At 36.0% G+C, this 19896-nt stretch overlaps 1 protein-coding gene across 1 annotated transcript in view; it reads right to left on the bottom strand.

Annotated features, from left to right (window-relative positions):
• LOC150096375 (uncharacterized) overlaps positions 1 to 19591 on the bottom strand; it is a 180355-nt gene extending 160764 nt beyond the window's left edge. The window contains exon 1 of the mRNA XM_090408889.1: positions 19364 to 19591. Within this exon, the coding sequence (XP_090265015.1) occupies positions 19364 to 19367 (4 nt within the window). The 5' untranslated portion in view covers positions 19368 to 19591. The remainder of the gene's footprint in view (positions 1 to 19363) is intronic.
• Between the last annotated feature and the right edge of the window lie 305 nt (positions 19592 to 19896).

Genomic DNA, 19896 nt, shown 5'->3' with positions numbered 1-19896 from the left:
AAGGGTAAAACAATAACTGTGAAATATTATTCTGATCTTTTAACCAGACTAAACAAAAAAATTTGCAAGAAAAGACCGGTTTGCAGAAGAAAAAAATCATCTTTCATCAGGACAATGCACCTGCCCAGAAAGGTGTTTTGGCAATGGGAAAATTAAGGGATCTGCACTATGAATTGTTAGAACATCCAACCTATTTCCTAGATCTGGCTCCCTCCGACTTCTATCTCTTCCCAAAACTAAAACTCTTCCTCGCTGGTCAGAGTTTTTCTTCAAATCAAAAGGTGATTGCAGCTATAGAGGGGTATTTTGCAGATCTTACTGAAAACCACTACAGGGACAGTATAATGGCAGTAGAGCATCGCTGGAATAAATGCATTAATCTTAAGGGAGATTATGTTGAAAAATAAAAATAATTTTGAAATTATAAATTTGTTTTTTCATTGTTAGGCCAAGAACTTTTCAAACCACCCTCATACAAGCCACTTCTTGTTTTTATAAAAAATTATGCCATAGTTCTATAAAATATATGGCAGCATATTTAATAAATAATACTTTTACCTTGCATTTTCGTGTATATATTGTATATACCTGCCACTTCATACCACCATCCTACCCAGAAATGTGGAATTTTCAATTCTTGTTTTTAAAGAAACTTATGCCATAGTTCTATACAACATATACATGAAAACACAATGTAAAATTATTATTTATTAAATATACTGCCATATATTTCAGTCTGAAATTATAGAGCATTATCAGTGGCTTAAAAAACAGTTGTCACAAAACTAGAATGCAAACAATTGATTTATTTGAAGAATGAGCAGCGTGATGTAAATTGCCAATAGTGCTCTGCTTTAACTGAAGAAAAGGTGAATCATAACAGTGTAAAAATAAATTGCATATAGTATATATAAAACTTTTAATATCATACGCTCAACAGATAATCAGAGAGATGTAGTATCTAATCTAGTTGATTTCTTAAGACCTTATGTCTTTATGAATACCATTCTTGGTTTTAATAATAATTGAAAAAAAAAAGAAAAAAAAACTTGAATTTTGTGTTATTCTAATCAAACTATCCCATACGTTTGATAAGGATAGGTAGTCATTCCGATTCAAGTTATGGCGGTGAGGCATGGCTTCAGCACTCTCCTTAAATAAGCATTCAATTTGGAACTGACATCTATGTCGAAGGTGTGTTTCAGACCAAACAATGTTGCGGTCTGTCTCTATTCTGTGTTGAGCTAATCCAGATTTATCGGATTTTTTGTGGAAAATATATGACTGATATTCTTGTATTTTTTTTTCTATTGAGCATCCAGTTTGTAAGTTATATGTATGCAATTTATTTTTTCATGTTTATATTGTATTGGAATTTCCAAAACATTATGACTCTAGGGCAGAGCAAATTTTGTCCACAGGATGAGCACTGAAAACAACAAGCTCTACTCTCTCATCATTCCAACAATATGAATACCAAAACTTCGTGAAACTCCTTATAAAAAGAGCACCTCTTTCCCCCAAACCAGATTACACATACACAATATCTTTACCTTACATCAACAGTACAATAGATAAATTGGGCTCCCTCCTGAACCAACACAGAATCAGAACAATATACAACCTCTAAACAAAGTATTACCTTCCTAACACCAATTGAAGATTGCCAGAACCCCCTCTCCTTCCCAGGTGTCTACAGCATCAGAGGCCATCATGGAATTCAGTACAGACTTACCATGAATAAGTATTGAGACATTACCATATTTAAAAACTTGCTTTAATTGTCATTTTCAATTTGGGATACATTTTCTGATATGTATTCCAAAGGGATGTTCAGGTTACTATGACAGCACTACATGATTATGTTTGCATTATTATTAATCTCCTATCAACAATTTTCCTCCAAATCAATCTATTACCTGTAAGCACTCCAATACTGTGATATCTAACATTCCGTGCTTCTAAGGCACTTCTGACTGAATCAATCCACCTAGACCTTGGTCCTCTGGGTCTCTTTCCTGCCATCTTGGAATGAAACACCTTTTTTGCTAACCTTTCTTCAGTTATTCTATTTTAAGTGGTCCTACCACCTTAGATTAGCTCTGCTGACACATTCTTAAATGCTAATTATGTCAATTTCCTTTCTAATATCTTCATTTTTAATATGATTTTGCCATCAATCCCATCAGCTCACTTCCCTAATTTTTCTGAGAACCCTCGTATCTGTGGTCGCTAGTCTTTGATCAAGTGCTTTATTTCTAACCCAACTCTGAGATCATCCATAACTTAAAACTGGTTTGAACACTGTCTTGTATACTGCTAGTTTTGTGTTTTGGCTAATTTCTTTCTTATTCCATATAAATTAATTTAGCTGGCTACCCACAATACCAGTCTGTTTCCAGATTTAACCTACCATCCTCACTAAATCTGTGCCTAAATAGCTGAAATATTTTACTTGTTCTATAAGATCTCCATTCAGAATGCATGTTTTCTGCTCCTGCTTATTTTCATAGTTTTGATCTTTTTATTGCTAATTTTCATGCAAAATTTGTTACAGCTGTTATTCAATTTAGTTAGTGAATCATGGAGACTTGCACTACATGTGTTTAGGAATACATCATCTGCATAAAGCAAAGAGCTAAGCTTGACATCTCCAATTCTAATAACAGGCTTGATACCACTTTCTTCCATAATGTGATTCATATAGATGATGAATAAGAGTGGAGATAATGTGCGTCCTTGTCTTACCTTTAATTTTCCATCAAACCATCTTCCTGTATTTCCTTCAGTTCTAACTGCTGACTGACAACTTAAATATGGACCATGTATTGCTCTGTATGGGGTGTGACAATTTAATTCCTGGAACGGCCACGTAGTGTCACCTGTGTGGTGATTTGGTTGGAGTCATGAGTAATCGTCTCTGTACATGTTTTAATTAAAGCATGCTTAAACCTTAAGCCAATAGGGCCATTTGCTAGTTGGCTATTGCAAAAGAAATAGAGATCTGCATGTAAGCATGTAAAAATGTGTGATCAAAATTTGAAGCAGCATGTTGACATCAATTTTGTGTGAAAACTGGCAAAACTGCTACTGAAACATTTGAGCTGTTGAAAATGGCATATAGAGTGGATGAAAAAGTCAAGTGTCTTTGGGTGGCATAAGAGATTCTAAGGTGAGTGAGAAGATGTGAACAACGACTCCAGAAATGGGCAGCCAAAACCAAAAATGAGGATGCAAATGTGAACAGAGTGCGAGATTTAGTATGGTCTGACAGAGGATTAAGTGTGTGATTAATTGCTGATGAATTGCAAATGAATCGAGAAACAGTCGAGATAATTTTAACTGAAGAATTGAGTATGCAAGAGATTTCGGCAAAGTTTGTGCCTCAGATCTTGACAAACAGAAGCAGCAGTGGCTTCAAGTTGCGACTGATCTTTCTGCAAATAAGCACAAGTTTCCGATAGTAATTATGGGTGACGAAACATGGTGCTTCCAGTGCAATCCCAAAGCAAAATGCCAGAGCATGCAGTGGAAAACCTCTAGTTTACGTCTGAAAAAAGCACACGTCACATTCGCAGTTCAAGACCATGCTGGTGTGTTTCTTTGATCACAAGGGGATAAGTCCACTATGAAGTCATTGAACAAGGACAAATGGTCAAACAACAATGCTATTTAGATATGCTGAAAAGATTACAAGATTCTGTTTGCAAAAAAAGACCTGAATTGTGGCCTGTCAAGTGGATTACCCATCACGACAATGCACCAAGTCATAGTGGCTCATCGTGAGAGAGTTTCTGACCAAGAAATGATTTCTGAATTAGATCATCCCGACTTAGCTCTCTGTGATTTATGGCTGTTTCCAAAATTAAAGCTAAAAGGACAAAGATTTTCTGACATCGCTGATATCCAGCATAATGTGATAAAGGTACTGAAGAGTATTCTGGAAAAAGAGTTCCAGGCCTGTTTCCAAAATTGGCCTGGAAACCAATGTATAAATTGCACAAGGGGCCTACTTTGAAGGTGACAGTGGCCACTAATGTATAATTCTGAATGTAGCTTTTTTTTTTTTTACAGGTGCATTCCGGGAATTAAATTGTCACACCTCGTAATGTTCCATCATATAAGTATAGTGTTTTGAAAAGCTTTTCTCTAGGCCTTGTTGTATGCATTTTACAGATCTACAAAACTTAAGTACAGATTATTATTATTATTGTTACCCCAAGACCTCATGGAGTCAAAGACTCATTTGGGAGGTCCTTTTATCACACACACACAGCTCATCATACCGTATCTTAAACACACTCAAACTCCTTGCAGACACCACACTCTCAGGCAAGACATTCCAATTATTTACAACTCTGCATGAAAAAAACCTGCCTCTCACTCCTCTACTCACACCCTCTTTATACAGTTTCCAGGGATGACCTCTGGTTCTCCCCCGATCTCCCACTATTTTCTGTAGAACTTCTCCACCATTGATCCTATAACAACACCTTACCAACTTGTAGGTCTCTATCATCTCCCCTCTTCCTCCTGACCACCAGACTCTGCAAATTATATCTTCTCAATCTTTCCTCACTCGACATTCCAGAGGTCAGAAACTACCTTAGTCAGTCACCTTTGGACCCTTTCCAACATCTCTTCATCCATCTGAAAACCAGGTGACCAAATCTGGGCACAATAGCCCATGTGTGGCCTAATCAAAGCCTTATACAACGGAACAAGAATCTCCCTCTTCTACATGTCAGTGTCCTTTGCATCATTCCCAGAAGCCTTTGTGTTGTCTTCACAACAATTTTGGCTATGCATCTCCTAAATTTCAGATCCTTTTCCACTCTCACCCCCAGATCTCTTATTTCCTCCACCTTCAACAATATATCCTCACCAAGCATAAATTCTGCATCATCCCATCTTTGTTTTCCAAATTTTAAAACCTTACATTTTGCAACATTGAACTCACATCCCCATTTCCATGCCCAATCACTCAATTTATTCAAGTCTTCTTGTAAGGCCACAACATCTTCTCTACTCTTCACAGTTCATCCCAACTTTGCATCATCTGCAAACAACTGAATATCTCCATCGAAATCTTCACCAATATCTTAATCTTACACCTTACTCTTACCAAAGTCTTCCCATGACTTTTGTTTAGATCCTTGTCATATTCCCACCAGAATTTCTCAACTACTGTGTTAAAGTGAAAATCTGTTCTTGACAATCTCTATTTGGCCTGAACCCAGCTTGTTCTTTTCAAAGTTTCTCTTCCACAATCTTTCTCAACCTCTTTTCAAGTATTCTTGTATAAATCTTACCTGGAATACTTAATAGAGAAATACCTCTATAATTCTCACATTTAGTTTTAATACGTTTTTTTTTTTTTTTTTTTTTTTATAGATGGTACTATAAGAGCTCTACTCCAATCACTGGGAATTTGATCTTCTGACCAGGCTCTCTGAATTATGCAATTTAGCTACTGCAAAACTTTAATACCTTCATACTTTAGCATTTCTGGTCAAACATCGTCTATGCCTTTCCACATTTCAAGTTTTTGATGGCTTTTCTACCTCAAGTGGTGTATGTACTCCTCTTTGCATTCCTCTTGAAAATTTCCTATTATGGTTGTTCTGTCGCTGCTTCGTTTGTTTAACAGTTTTTCAAAATAATTACTCCAGACATCTAGGATATCCTTATCTTCAATTTTTATGTCACCTTCATCATCTTTGATTCCTTTTTACAGTACTCATTCTTCTATTTCTAAGCTTCTTCAATAGTCTCCAGAACATATTGCCACCTTCCTGATATTTATTTTCCTTACTCTTACCAAAGTCTTCCCATGACTTTTGTTTAGCTCTTTTACACTTTTCTCTGTATTCTTATAAACTTATTTGCTAGGAAAGTTTAGTATGCTTTCTTCTTTTCCAAGACTTCTTTAATTTCTTGTGTCCATCATAATGTTCTTATTTTTCTATCCTTGCAGACAACTTCACCACATACCTCCCTAGATGTATCAATCAATGTCTTCTTCAATTTGTCACTGAGATTCCAAGGTTTAGTTCTCGTTTTAAATTTGTTTAATTTTTTCTTCAATAATGTTTGTATAGTCAAGTCTACAATTTACTTGTAAAAGCTGTTCAACTTTAATTCTTTTTAAAACTTTCTTATATACTGTTCTTTTCAATGTGATATCCATTTTTATCCTGCTTAGTACTAAGCAATGGTCATTTCCAATTTCAAATTCTCTGTACACTCTCGTATCCTGAACGAGCATGATGATATCACTATCAACAAATTTAATGATGCTTTTCTTATTTCTTACGGCTTCTCTCCATGTGAACTTGTGCACATTTTTTATGTTGAAACATGGTGGTAACGACTAGTCTGTGTGTCCTGAGTAGAAGTTCAATAAATACTTACCATTAGCTTTGCTCTTTTCTCCAAATTTTCCCAAAATGTTTCTATATGCCTGGTGGGATACATTTCCTGCTCTGCTGTTCAGATCTCCAACAAGGACCCCTTTTCCATTTTATTTAAGTCAGCTGCCTGTTCTAATAACTCAAAAAATTCCTCAACTTCTTCCTTGGAAGAACCTTCTGTGGGACCATAGCACATATAAGTTTCATTGTCCATGTCTTCATTTTGAAGTTTGCCCACATAATTCTACTTGAAACTGTCTTCCAATCAAGAAGTTTATCTTCATGTGTGGTGTTAAATGCTATTGCTACTCTTTCCTTTCCTTGATCATTATTTCCTGAAAATAACATTCTATACTTATTATTTAGTAAAATCTCACCTGTTTGTCATCTTTGTCTAAGTAATGTCAATTACGTCTACATGATACTTTCCCAATTCTTCTGCAAGTTTTATTTCCTTTCCATCAATGCTCTTTACATTGATGGTTCCTATCTTCAGGTCTTCTGATGTTGGGTTTATTCTTTCTTCTAGAGGTTGAGTTGGAGCTTCTTCAAGTAGCTGACTTTTCACTGTTTGCCCTGGTTCCCTGACAAAAACAGCAGGAGCTTTGTTTAACCAGGAGAAGTCCCAGCTGGCAAGAAATCTCATCATATGCATTCATGGTTTAAGCCATGAATTTGGATGGCTAAATCCCAAATTTTGTTGAAACATGGTTAGTAAAAGAACTTACTAACCATGTAATTTAATTTTAAAGGTTGAAATGTGAATCTTCAGGAAGCAAGTGTCAAAAAGTGTCCTCTATGCTAATATTTTTAATTATTTATAACAATTCAAGTTTTTAATTTTAGGAATCATGCAAAGACAGGAAACAATTAGGGAAGTCTTTAACAGGAATAAATGCAAAAATATAATATCAATGATATTGCTATTCCATGGATGTGCACTGCACACCTGACACCCTGGAATATATGCATCTAAATATATACATATATCTCCCACAAATGAAAAAAAAAAAAAATTAAAGGTTATAAAATCTACAGCCCATCAGTAGAATGGGAAAGCAGTTAACCCCTTAACATACAAAGACGTCTGTGACACGTCTTTTGTTTATTGCACCAAAATTGATTTTGAATTTTGGTTTCACATATAAATACAACCGAATATAGACGCTAGACAATCTTGTGCCTATTTCCTTTCAGCCGAGAAAAGTTGCCAACGGCGTGTATCGGCTATTTTGTTTGCGTTTGCACAAATTCATCATTATTTTTTAAATAACGATGAATGTGATCCAGCAAATCACCCTCGCCCAAAAAATTAGCAGAAAAACGACCGCTTTCTGATTTTTAATTGGTGCGTTAAGGGGTTAAGAAGAAAGACTGAATCAGTTGATATGATATTTGAACAAATGGAATGAAATTAAAAAGGGAGATTAGGAACTGGTTCAATAAGTTTGAACTCCAAACCGTGTATAGACAGCAGTCAGTAGCTAATTGTGTTCTTACATGTTTGAAGGAAAGTTGAGGAATGGTGGTGGCCATTTCAGTGGAGCAGCACCCATGAAAATACCTATAAAAAAGGCAATGCAGAAACCAAGTATTTGTGAGAAAGTGATTGGGATGAGTTTGTGAGAGAGCGACCACTTATGTCAGCATCAATTAACTAGATTGTCCTCTTCTGAATATTATCAAGATTAAGGAGCTTTTAGTATAGAACCCCAAATATAAAAACAATATCCTGAAGTAGAGCAGATGTGGAATGTATACACTTAGAAGTTGCACTAATATGTAATGTCTTGAGCAGAAAAAGGAGACCGCAGTTTTTTTTTTTTTTTTTTTTTTTTTGCAGGTGGAGATGAGATGCATTTGAGCCAGCAGACTGGAGGTGTAAGTCAGCCTGAGAAAGGGAAGGGGAGAGAGAGAGAGATCCGATCTTGCTTGGAAATTTGGGTTCTGTTCCATCCAGCAGGACGTAAGTCAATACATTAAATCAACAGAGTTATAAAGGTTAGCGACTTAACAGTAATAAGCATACTGTCATTTTAATTTTTAAAACTGTACTGTGCATTACTGCCACTATAAAACAGGAGAATAATCACCCAAATCATCCTCCACAATCACATCTTCCCTATGTGAAGGACCAGGCTACAGCTCTTCTGGTGTAACCTTTGTTTTTTGATGAAAATGTACAATGTGCTTTGCTTATTCCTCTTCTTCTTTTATCATAAATTTGTTTATAGCATTCAAACGCATTATGTACTTTCCTTTCTACTAATAAGTACAGTTCAGCCATTTTGAGAACACTGCTAACTACAGAGAACATTTCTGCAAGATCCTTCACTGTGAAATGTTTAACTACATCTTCTTGTTTCTCTTTTTCCTCTTCCTTTTCTCATTCTTTCTCTTCTGCAGCACGTTGTTCCTCCAGTTTGACCAATTCTTCGTTGATCAACTCTTCAGGGGAATTTTCTATGAGTTGAACTATGTCATCATCATTCGCTTCAAGATTCATATTGTTTGCTAGGCCCACTATTTCTTCACTCAACAATTTACAAAGGTCTTCATTTTTTTTTCAAAACTTCCAAAATTGTGCACAAACCTTTTGAATGTCTTTTTCCATATGCCACTCATACATTAAGAAGTCATTTCATCCCAAGTCCAGCAATATTTTTAATAGCATGATAAATATTGAATGCTTTCCAGAATTGCATGAGTCTGGTCATTTCCTTCAGTAGCAGAAATGGCTTGTGGGAAAGTTCTCCATTGATAATGAGCTTAAACACTGCAAGAACTCCTTGATCCATCGGTTGGATTAATGAAATAGTGTTTGGAGGGAGAAACATGACCTTGAACTTGGTGAAGATCACTGATATAAGACGGATGACCTGGAGCATTATCTACAATTAATAAAATTTTAAATTCTACATTTTCTTTCACATAATAGCTTTCCATTTCACTTGCATTGTGGGAAAGTTGATTAAGGCATCTGCAAATAACTTTTAAGTCATCCACGACTTCTTATTGCTCCAATAATGAACTGGAAGAGTATGCTTCCTAATGTTTTTGAAGGCTCATGGGTTCTCACTGTGCCATATCACAAATTGTTAAGTTTATATCCAGACACATTACCCTCTCCCTCCCTAACAGAATCGTAACACGGTCTTTAAGAGCTTTGAAACCAGGCATAGGTTTTTAGCTTTTTCTGGATGAATGTCCACTTGGCCATTTTTTTTCTAAAACAAGGTGGTCTCATCCATATTAAATATTTGCTGTGGCAAATAATTTTCCTCCGTAATAATATTATCCAATTTCTCCACGAACTCCTTGGCAGCCTTCTCATCGGAACTTGCAGATTCACCATACATTTTCACATTATGCAGCACAAAAAATCACTGCTTGAATTCATGAACCAACCGGAAGAAGGGTTGAATTCACAGTCGTAATCAGCTCCTGCTTTCTCCTTCAAAATGTTGAAGAGACTTAGTGCTAAGAGGTATGTGCTTTTGGTTCAGGTCCCCTATGCATGATGCAAATAGCTTTTCCAATCACTGATAGGACCTTGTCATTGCTTTGTCGCTATCACTGAACTTGCAACTTCGTTTCAAGATCAATTGCTCACCTCCTTTTCTGTGATTCCTCACTAGATTTGTTTAACTGAATGTGTAAGGGGCCATGTCGCACAAAATATTGCAAAATATTTAACGATAAATACACAAATAAGCTATTTCTCAAATACAAAATCAACAGAGGAACTGTTGAAGCCACGTGCCGACTGCCCAGGGAAGTTGTCGGTGAATGCACTGTTGCCACTGCACATGATGCACTGTTGCTAAATAGAAACCTTTTTACTTTACTCTCACTTGCATCTTGTTCAAAAGTATAGCCGAAAATGTTATTTATTCCCTTATGGAATCACGGACGTATCTTTGAATGGACGTAAGTCGAGTGATGACTGTATTATCAAAGGTGAGGGTACGTGAAGTGTGATCATTCCTAACTGAAATAAAATAGGACCTTATTTTTGTTGTATTGAAGCTGATAAGGTTGCTCTCATCTCACTGAAACATGGCAAAGGAAATCAATGTTTATGGTCTCATAGCATATTTGAGTACTGTGAGGTATATAGGGTATTTGAGCTGTGAGGTTTGTCCAATGATAAAGACGAGCATAGTGTACTATCATCATCATCAAATAATAGATAAGATCTGAAGTCAGAAGGCTATTTATGAATAGGAGAGTGGGCCAAAGTATGAAATCATGGAATACTCTGGCATTAGTTGGAAAATCTGTAGGAAGGAGACCATCTGCCATTATGTATTGCATGACCATTGAGGAAATTCGCAATCTAAATGCAAAGAGTTGATATAAGTCATAATGTGGTAGTCAGACATTTTGAGAGCATATGAGCAGATCTTTGTGCAAGATCTGATCATTTGCTCTCAAAATGTCTGATTACCACATGCGAGACAAACTAAAAAAAAATGAAGTGTTTTTGAATTGAATGATTCAAGATTAAATAATCTATATATATCCAAGGCTTTGAAAATCAATGGGTTTTCATAATATTTTACACTGGTGCTAATATCGACTTGAATATTTAATGAGAGATTACTTAATGAATTACAAGCTCGTCTGCATTTTTGAAATATTGATTAGCATTAAGGAAAAGTTTGAGAGTATTAGGATACAGGACTGGGAATACAGTTCTCTAAAATAAAAGAGTCCAGAGAAGGTTCACTAAGTTGGTGTCTGACCTACGGAATATGAGAACAGATTAAGGGACTGCAACTTGCAGAGCCTTGTGAACAGAAGGAGAGGAGATATGACTGAAACACATAAGTTGGTGAGGTGTTGGTACTAGATTAATATGAAGGAAACATTTCAGAGTGTAAAAAGAGGGAGTGAGGAGAAAGTTCTTTGAATGTTGAGTATCTGTAAATGGAATGCATTGCTTGAAAGTATAGCAAGTGCAGAAACTGTAAATGAGTTTAATGCATACTTTGATAATTTAATGCATGAGTGTAGATTTATTGCAATGAGTCTTTCAACTCCATGGAGAACTGAAGATAGTAATAATTTGAAAATATGGATTTTCTGATAATAGATGGGGGTACCCTGACAATTCATAAGTCATTGAAGTATATTTGGCCATTTCTGATGGATTAAAGGACTTGCTTATGATTGATTCATTGTATTCGAATGCTAAAGGGAAATGAAACAAGATTTTTCATATAAGATATAAGACAGGATTATATTTTGGCAGCACTGGACTGCCTAAATCCCAATGAAGGAAGCAAGACTAATGTGCAAGACATATTTCATCAACAATGAAAAAACGAATTTGTAATTTCAAATTTTTTATTTTTTTACAACATAATCTCCCTTAAGACTAATACATTTATTCCAGCGATGATCCAGCTGCAGTAAGATCTGCAAAATACCTCTCTACAGCAGCAATCACCTCTTGATTCGAAGAAAAACGCTGACCAGCGAGGAAGAGTTTTAGTTTTGAGAAGAGATAGAAGTCAGAGGGAGCAAAATCGAAGGAATGGGGTGGATCTTCCAACAATTCATCACACAGATCCCTTAATTTTCCCATTGCCAAAACATCCTTGTAGGCATGTGCATTGTTCTGATGAAGGATGATTTTTTCTTCTGCAAACTGGGTCTTTTCTCACGAATTTTTTCATTCAGTCTAGTTAAAAGATTGGAATATTATTCCCCAGTTATTGTTTTACCCTTTTCAAGATAATTAATAAACTGAATGCCTTTAGCATCCCAAAACACTGATGCCATGACCTGCTATGACTGCTGATGGAACTAACTTTGTCTTCAACAACCGGCTTCTGTCCACTGTTTTTGACCGGCTTCTGTCCACCATTACCCACCAGAATCCAAACTGCTGTTTGGATTCTGGTGGGTAATGGTGAATCCAAGTCTCATCCATAGTAATAAATCGATGCACAAAATCAGTTCTATTATTGTTAAAACGCTCCAAGCACTGTTCAGAGATTTTCATGGAAGTGTGTTTTTGATCTGCTGTGAGCAAGAGCGGCACCAATCTTGCGCAAAGCTTTTTCATATGCAATTCTTCATGAAAAATAGATCCTACATGTTCTTTTGAAATGCCTATAGTCTCAGCAATTTCATGCACTTTGACTCGCCAGTCATCCAATATCATATCATGCATTGATCAATGATTTCTGATGTTGTTACACTTTTTGGACATCTTTCACGTGGATTATCTTCAAGGCTAGTACAGCCATGTTTAAACTTGACAGCCCATTTCTTAATTTTCGATAACGAAAGAGAAGAGTGCCTATAAACTTTTATGAACTTTGAATGAATTTATTTTGCCATTAAACCCTCTTTTACAAAGAATTTTATAACCGCACAATACTCAATTTTATCCATTTCAAGGGATACAGACAACACTTTTGCTTCAGGCAGCTGTATAAAACAAACTACTTGATAGAATGACTTGCAATTTCACATGGATGCTTATGACAGATGTGCCAACTTAGAAAAAATAAATCTTGCCGTTAGTGTTGCCATCTATGGTCGAGGCCGAAAACTTTTCAGACCACCCTTGTACAAAAGATCTGTTATATGAAAAGAGTCCTGTAACACTACAGTACTGGTGTGGAAAATTTGAAGATGGGAAAAGTTTTCACCATAACATCCAGTGAACAAGAGAAAAAATGAGTAACCCAACTGCAAAGGATGGAAAACAAATCATAAAAGAATAGCCTGGCACATAAGCCTCTCTGCCAGAGCTGATCAAATGCCCAAGTAATGCAAAAAGTGAAGAGTAATCAGAGGGAGCTTCTTCAAACCATGCCATAATTGGTATCCAAAAGTGGGATGTATCTAAGAGATCTGCAGTGAAGCAAGCCAGAGAAAGCATGGGAAAATCCATGTTAATGGTTGGTTGTTAATGACTTTCTCCCATTATTTTTAAGAAAGAAAACTAATGCAAGACTAATAAATGACAGTTGGATAGCTTAATGGATTTCATATTGCCGTAGGATAAATGCAATATGAAAATGAATATTACAAATAGAAGTAAGAATGGATCTTAATTCTGGAGTGCAACTTGGGAGGAAAGGATACCATCAAGACCTAAGGACTTATAGCTTATTAAGGATTCTTCTGATGGCCTTGGGAGTGGAATAAGGGATGAAAGTGTCTGTTATTCAGTCTGAGTAAGTGTTTGAATCAGGAGATCTAAAGCAGCAGTTAGAAGACCATGGGAAGGAGGAATAGAAGTCATAGAGGTTGTCCCATTTGGCATACTTGTAATGCCAAAGGAACATGAGACTGTGATCTGGTGGGTGAAGATTGTTTGGGGCCAAAAGAGACCTGCATGAGGTTGTGATGTGAGTTACCAAGACATCATTCCTGCCTCCTTGATCATTGAAACTGGAAAAGGAATATGAGTTGTGGACGTCGAAGTCCCCGAAGAAGGATGACCTCACTATTCCACTGCAGAAAGTTAAGCTTTAGAGAGAGAGAGAGAGAGTTGAAGAGGTCAGAATAGTTAATGGAGTTTGGAGAGCGATAGAGAGAAAGCATACGAAAAGGACAGGTAGAATTTGTAGAGAAATTTTGAGCCCAAACCAATCAAACAGTGGAGATTTGAGGTTGTGCACTCTCTGGCATGGTATGTCGGTTCTGATGAATGCACGTGCTGCCTTGTGGGAGACTGTGCAATGTGTAGTTTGGGTAGTTGAGGTAGACAGTGGTTGCCAGTTGGGGTTCTGATAGCAATATAAACAGTGTGCACCACCACATTGTTTATATTGCTATTTAGGCCACAAATGTCGGCGAAGTGGATGTATAAATATAAGCTTTTTTTTTTGGTATAAATTAATGTTGGTTTATGGGGCTTTTTTGTTGAATTTTTTTTTGTTTTTTATGGGGGGGGTAACTATTTTTTATTGGAGAATTTTTGTGATCCACAGTAAAATTGCATTTCTTTGGGTTGTGGTCCATTGTATTTGATGAGGAAGAGAAAAAAAAAGTAAGTAGGACATGCAATGAGAGGTGACAGACTCGCAAACATACTGCCCATACAAAAGGAACACAGTATCCTGTCCACACATGGCCTCAACAGTTCCCCTCCCCCCCAGTCATGAACTGGCAAAATACATGGTTACAGGATTTTATGCTAGCTGATTGGTAGGCCTCCAGATTTGATACTAACAGGTTTTGTCCTGTGTACTGATCACTGGCCAGTCTGTAGAACCATTTTACTGCTGTACCATTGAATGAGAAAGGATCCAGGCCCTCTACAGTGAGATTGGTATTCCATTGAGGATATCACTCTCACCACCTGTGGGAAGAGTGAGGGGGGGGGAAGAAACTGGAACCCTTATGCTAGTGATCAAACATGGTTGCAGCCACTTCAGGACTAATAAGCAAGGTGGTAGTATTTCACTGGGTGATGAAAGATGTCTACCATCTAAAAGTGCAGTTAGCATTTCCTTCAACTAGCGAAGATATACTTTTGTGGTGGCAATGCTCGCCTGTTTGTGGAAACATGCTAAACCACAGAAAGGTAGGGATAACTTGACTGTGAGTGGCTATGCATTTTATGGACAGCCCTATAGTAGCCCATTTGACACTCCTGAAAAATAGGAAGATATCTTTTTTACAATGGAACACTTTTAAAGATATAAATGTTATTCTTGTTTAATTTAAAATAATAATTTATTTATATATTGTCTCAACTAAATATACATGCATTTCAAGGAATCCATCATGACCAACCCAACTTACTTGATAATTATATCTTCAAGCAAGTAGATAATTTTAAATATCTTGGAGTCAACATTAATTATATGCATCATTGGTATACCTCAGTGATATGCATCAGGAGACTGAAAATGCCAATCGCGGGTATTATGAGACCTTATAACTGATAAATTCAGATTATCTAGAAAATCCAAAGGCAAAACTCTAATTTTATTTAATGCCTGATATTAACCTACAGTTGTGAGATGTGAGAATAAACAGAGCTAACAGAAAACTTTCATTTGAAGGATAAGTATTGAGAAAGATTTTTTGGACTATCTTGCAGTCAAAATATTAGACTACATTATTCTGGAAAGGAGATGACCAACTGAACACTTATAAATAAAAATAGGACTTGCAGAAAGACCTCAAGCAAGACTGATGTGGTGATGAAAGACCTAAGACAAATGGATGAACAGTTTTCCAGCACTACATCTGGAGTGCTGGAAAACTGCTTCAATGGCAGGAAGTGATAGACCTGTTGTTTAAGGTTATATATTCTTGTTTAATCCTTTATATCAAGAATTTTTAATTATGCTGCTCCCACCCACGAAAGGTTATTTGAAAAGTACATTTCGTATACCATGGGTGGGTTAAGGATTTTTTTTTTTTTCTATTTTTATCAATTTATATATACACATACATACATATATATATCAGTGGTGTCATGTGCCCATTTCAGTTGGGTATGCTGTTGTGCATCTTATGCAACCCATGCTACAAAATTCACATCAATTGATGTGAATGCAGCCAAAAGGTGTCTCACCTTATTATTAAATTAGTCTGGATTTAGAGAAAAATGTTGGAAGTTTTTTCCACTTGGTTAGACTATAATAAATTTAGTTTAATCCTTTATCCAAGTGTAAGCAAACAAAGTTTGCACCTGAAATAACTTCAGGACTGAAAATTACTCTAAATCCAGAGTAATTTAATAATAAGGTGAGACACCTTTTGGCAACTTGTATAGGTAAATATGACTTCTCCATTGCTTCCACCTTGGTATCACCACCTCTATGTCTGGCTCCCACTGAAGAGACCTCAATAAAGGTCGAAACCGGTCTGGGTAGTGGCCCTTCTCTTAATGCATAGCATTATACATGTCTGCAAGGAGATGTGCTTTGCATTATGGGGGATACTAAGATAAGGAGTGATGAGAGCTTTGTCCACCTTTACCATGAGTTGCCTCTGCTCTGAAGATACTTCAGGCACAAACTTTGTTTGCTTACACTTGGATAAAGGATTAAACTAAATTTATTATAATCTAACCAAATGGGGAAAAAACTCCCAATATTATTATTATATTATTATTATTTGGTATGCATATATATCCTTGACTCCCTGGAGGTCTCAGGTGATAATAATAATAATAATAATATAAAGAGATCATGGAAGCTATTGCCATGAATGTTGACAACACTACCTGCACTAAACATAACAGCATTCCTCCATGGCAGGTTTGTACTCCAACTTGTAACCTCTCACTTTGTCAACTACAGAAGTCTCATACTGCATCATCTGTTTACCTACAATTGTTTAATGCACACAGAGCAGCCCACTCTGTTTTCTTGTCCATCTATACTGACAGTTGAAGATTTGATATCCGTGTTACTTGTGTTGCTATGTTACCTGACATAGCAACACAATGAGGAAGAGATCCCCACCAGATCCCACTTAATTGTAGTAATTATACAGTCAAGTTGCATGCCATCCAGCTTGTGCATATTAAAGAAAAATGCTACCAAAAGTGTACAATTTATATTCTTTACATGCCATCTTGTCTCTTGTCTATAATCCACATCCAGTGCTTTGTGAAGTTTTGCAACTGTTATGTTTGGTTGTAATGGATTTCCAGCCACATTGAAATTAAAGGAAATAAGATTGCAGATGATAGATCAGTTTTATACTTTTTCCATTTACTGTTTGACAGTCTGACATACAGACGTCAGACAGCTTATAAGAAGAAAGCTAATCACCGAATGGCAGTCTTCATGGCAAGAAGCACTAAAACAAATTGCATCAGATTAAAACCCTAAATTAAGCATTGGCAGTCTAGTCAACATAGAAACAGAAGAGGGGGAAGTGGTTCTTGCTAGGTACTGCACAGGTGGTCACCTTATATATCTTATTTACCAAGGGCTGATGACTTGTCAATGTAAAAAATCCAATGTGTGCCTTACCATTTGTCATATTCTGGTGAAATGCCAGCACTTCATATGAGAGAGAAATGAAATTTTTACTGATCTCTGTATACTCAGGCAGATGTTATCAGACAGACAAATTGCATGATTTGTTTAACTTTTTCAAAGAATTCATTTATTTAAACACAGTTGATTATGAATTCTATTTTTATCTATATTTTTATCTAATTTTACTAAATTGCTTAATTTATAAATTTTTTAAATTTGTGTTTTGTATAGTAAATCTTATTAACTAACTTATCACTTCATTAATATTTATTATTACCAACGGTACTGCTGTAACCTTTGCTTTGGTGTAGTAATCATATAATACAAAGCACACTTCCTTTTGGAAGTGCATGATTCTATGCATTAAGGGAGAGTCGCTGCTCATACCAGTTTTGGCTTTTATTGAGGCCTCAACTGAGGAGCCAAATCCAGGAAAATACCAAGGCTGCAGAAGTCATATTTCTTACATAGTAAAAAGGTGTATCACTTTATTAAAATAGTCTGAATAACTGTACAGAGATAATTGTACAAAGTTTTCTCTTCCCCCCCCTCCACCATTTGATTAGAAAGTAAATTATACTTGACAAGAAAGTCATGACTACACATTCCATGCAAACTCTATTTGCTTACACTTAGTATAAAGGATTAAACAAGAATGTAATTTCTTAGCAAGTATAATTTACTTTCTAACCAAGTGAAAAAACTTTCTATCTACATTATTAATGCACTTATGGCCATGTGGATTTTGTGGTTCAGAGAGAGATATTAAAGGTAATACCAAGGCAAAGGAATATCATCCATGAAGACAAACTATGAATATGGTATCTTCAGAATTTTTAGTGGATAGTGCAAAGACCAGTTTACCAGATAGATATCTGAGATCTTTTATTCACAGAAAAACAGCTGACTAAAATAAAAACGTGGAGAACTATCTTGAAAATTGTATAAAGATGTGTAACAAAGGAAGTGATTATATCAGTTTTCTGCATAAAGCATAAGTAGAATGTCTTGCAAGAGGTAGCTGCAATAGCATGATCAGTGAATGAGATGCAAATATGTCAGATATGCAAAGAACTGACTAAGCCTTTGCAATCAAGATGGACCAGCCTGACACTTGCAAAATGGAGAACGCAAGATTTTTTCTTATACACATATCCAATTGATGCACATATTATTATTATCACGCAAAAAGTAATCACTGTTCCTAACTGCTTGGCATTCGACTATTCCTAAAACAATAATTTCACAAAGAAATCGATTACAAATCATTTCTCCAGAGTTTAAGAATTAAATAATGACCTCAGATAACGACTACTTATATCAGTTACAATCCCTAGAATCTCAACATATATGCAGTGGTCAAAATTATTAACGTTGACCCCTTGGAGGTGATACGTAATAGTAATGGGATCTTTTGATTTAATGAAATCATATAAGTTTTAAAAGGGGAAGCTATTATTATTCATTTTGACACCCATGTATATTACCGCAACCGTATTTCCCAAAACTATTCTTGCTTCAATTAAAAGCATTTTGAATATAGCATAATCGACTAGTTGAAATAGCAATCGCTGGATTTCAGCATATTTATACCCTCAACTGGTTGTTTTTATATTTCATGAGATTAATTCAAATCGCATACTACTTAGTATGCCCTTTATGTCATTTTTAATTAATCGATACAGAGCTGGAGACAAGTTAATTCTGTTATCTGCACCTCCGTTTTAAAAAATTATGTGCAAAACTGCATAAGGCATCCACGTTAATAATTTATTCATTCACATTTTATATTACTCCAGGAGAAGAGAATCTCACGGTTTGTTTACGAACAGTTATGTGGCCTCGCCCATTTGCACTGGCACATTACCGGCGGTATGCTTCGCGCGAACAGCTAATGACTCTTACTTATATATACCATAATTCAGAGAAAATATTAACCGCATCATCAGAATATAACCGCCTTAATTTGCTTACCCATAACTGGAGTGTTGTTATCTTAATCTAAAGTAAAAAAGTTCTTCTTCTTCTGGGAAAGTCCACGTGCAAATTTTCATTTTAAGTCTAATAATTTGTTTAGGTAAAGATGCAGCAAATAATAAACACGCCTTCATTATTCTCCGATCGGCAAGAGATATAATAAACTCCTTTAAATAATAACGTTGCTCCAGTTTGTTTACAACCAAACACTGTTGTTAGCGCGCTGCCCCGCCTTACACCAACATCATGAAACTATGCTTACTCTATCCACGAGAGATCTCAAACCTATCGCGATAACTCGTGATGATTCATCCATATGCGATTATTACCAGAGGCTTAGGCTGAAGTTGGAGAATCTATATTTCATTTCATGTAGGTAATATATTTTACCGTCTGGTGCATATGAAACCGAGTAATGTTGACCATTATTTTCCATAAAATCTCTGAACTGTCGAAATTTGTTTTCATCACGAACTGAAATAAATGAAGGGGTGGGGAGGGGGGATATTATCTCTTGTTATTTATTTTTG

This window comes from Typopeltis vanoorti, chromosome 19 (genome assembly GCF_054136105.1).
Source record: "Typopeltis vanoorti isolate ZY-2024b chromosome 19, IOZ_Tvanoo_1.0, whole genome shotgun sequence".
Taxonomy (NCBI): domain Eukaryota; kingdom Metazoa; phylum Arthropoda; class Arachnida; order Uropygi; family Thelyphonidae; genus Typopeltis; species Typopeltis vanoorti.
The sequence above is the reverse complement of the archived record's forward strand: the minus strand, read 5'-3'. Positions and strand labels throughout refer to the sequence as shown.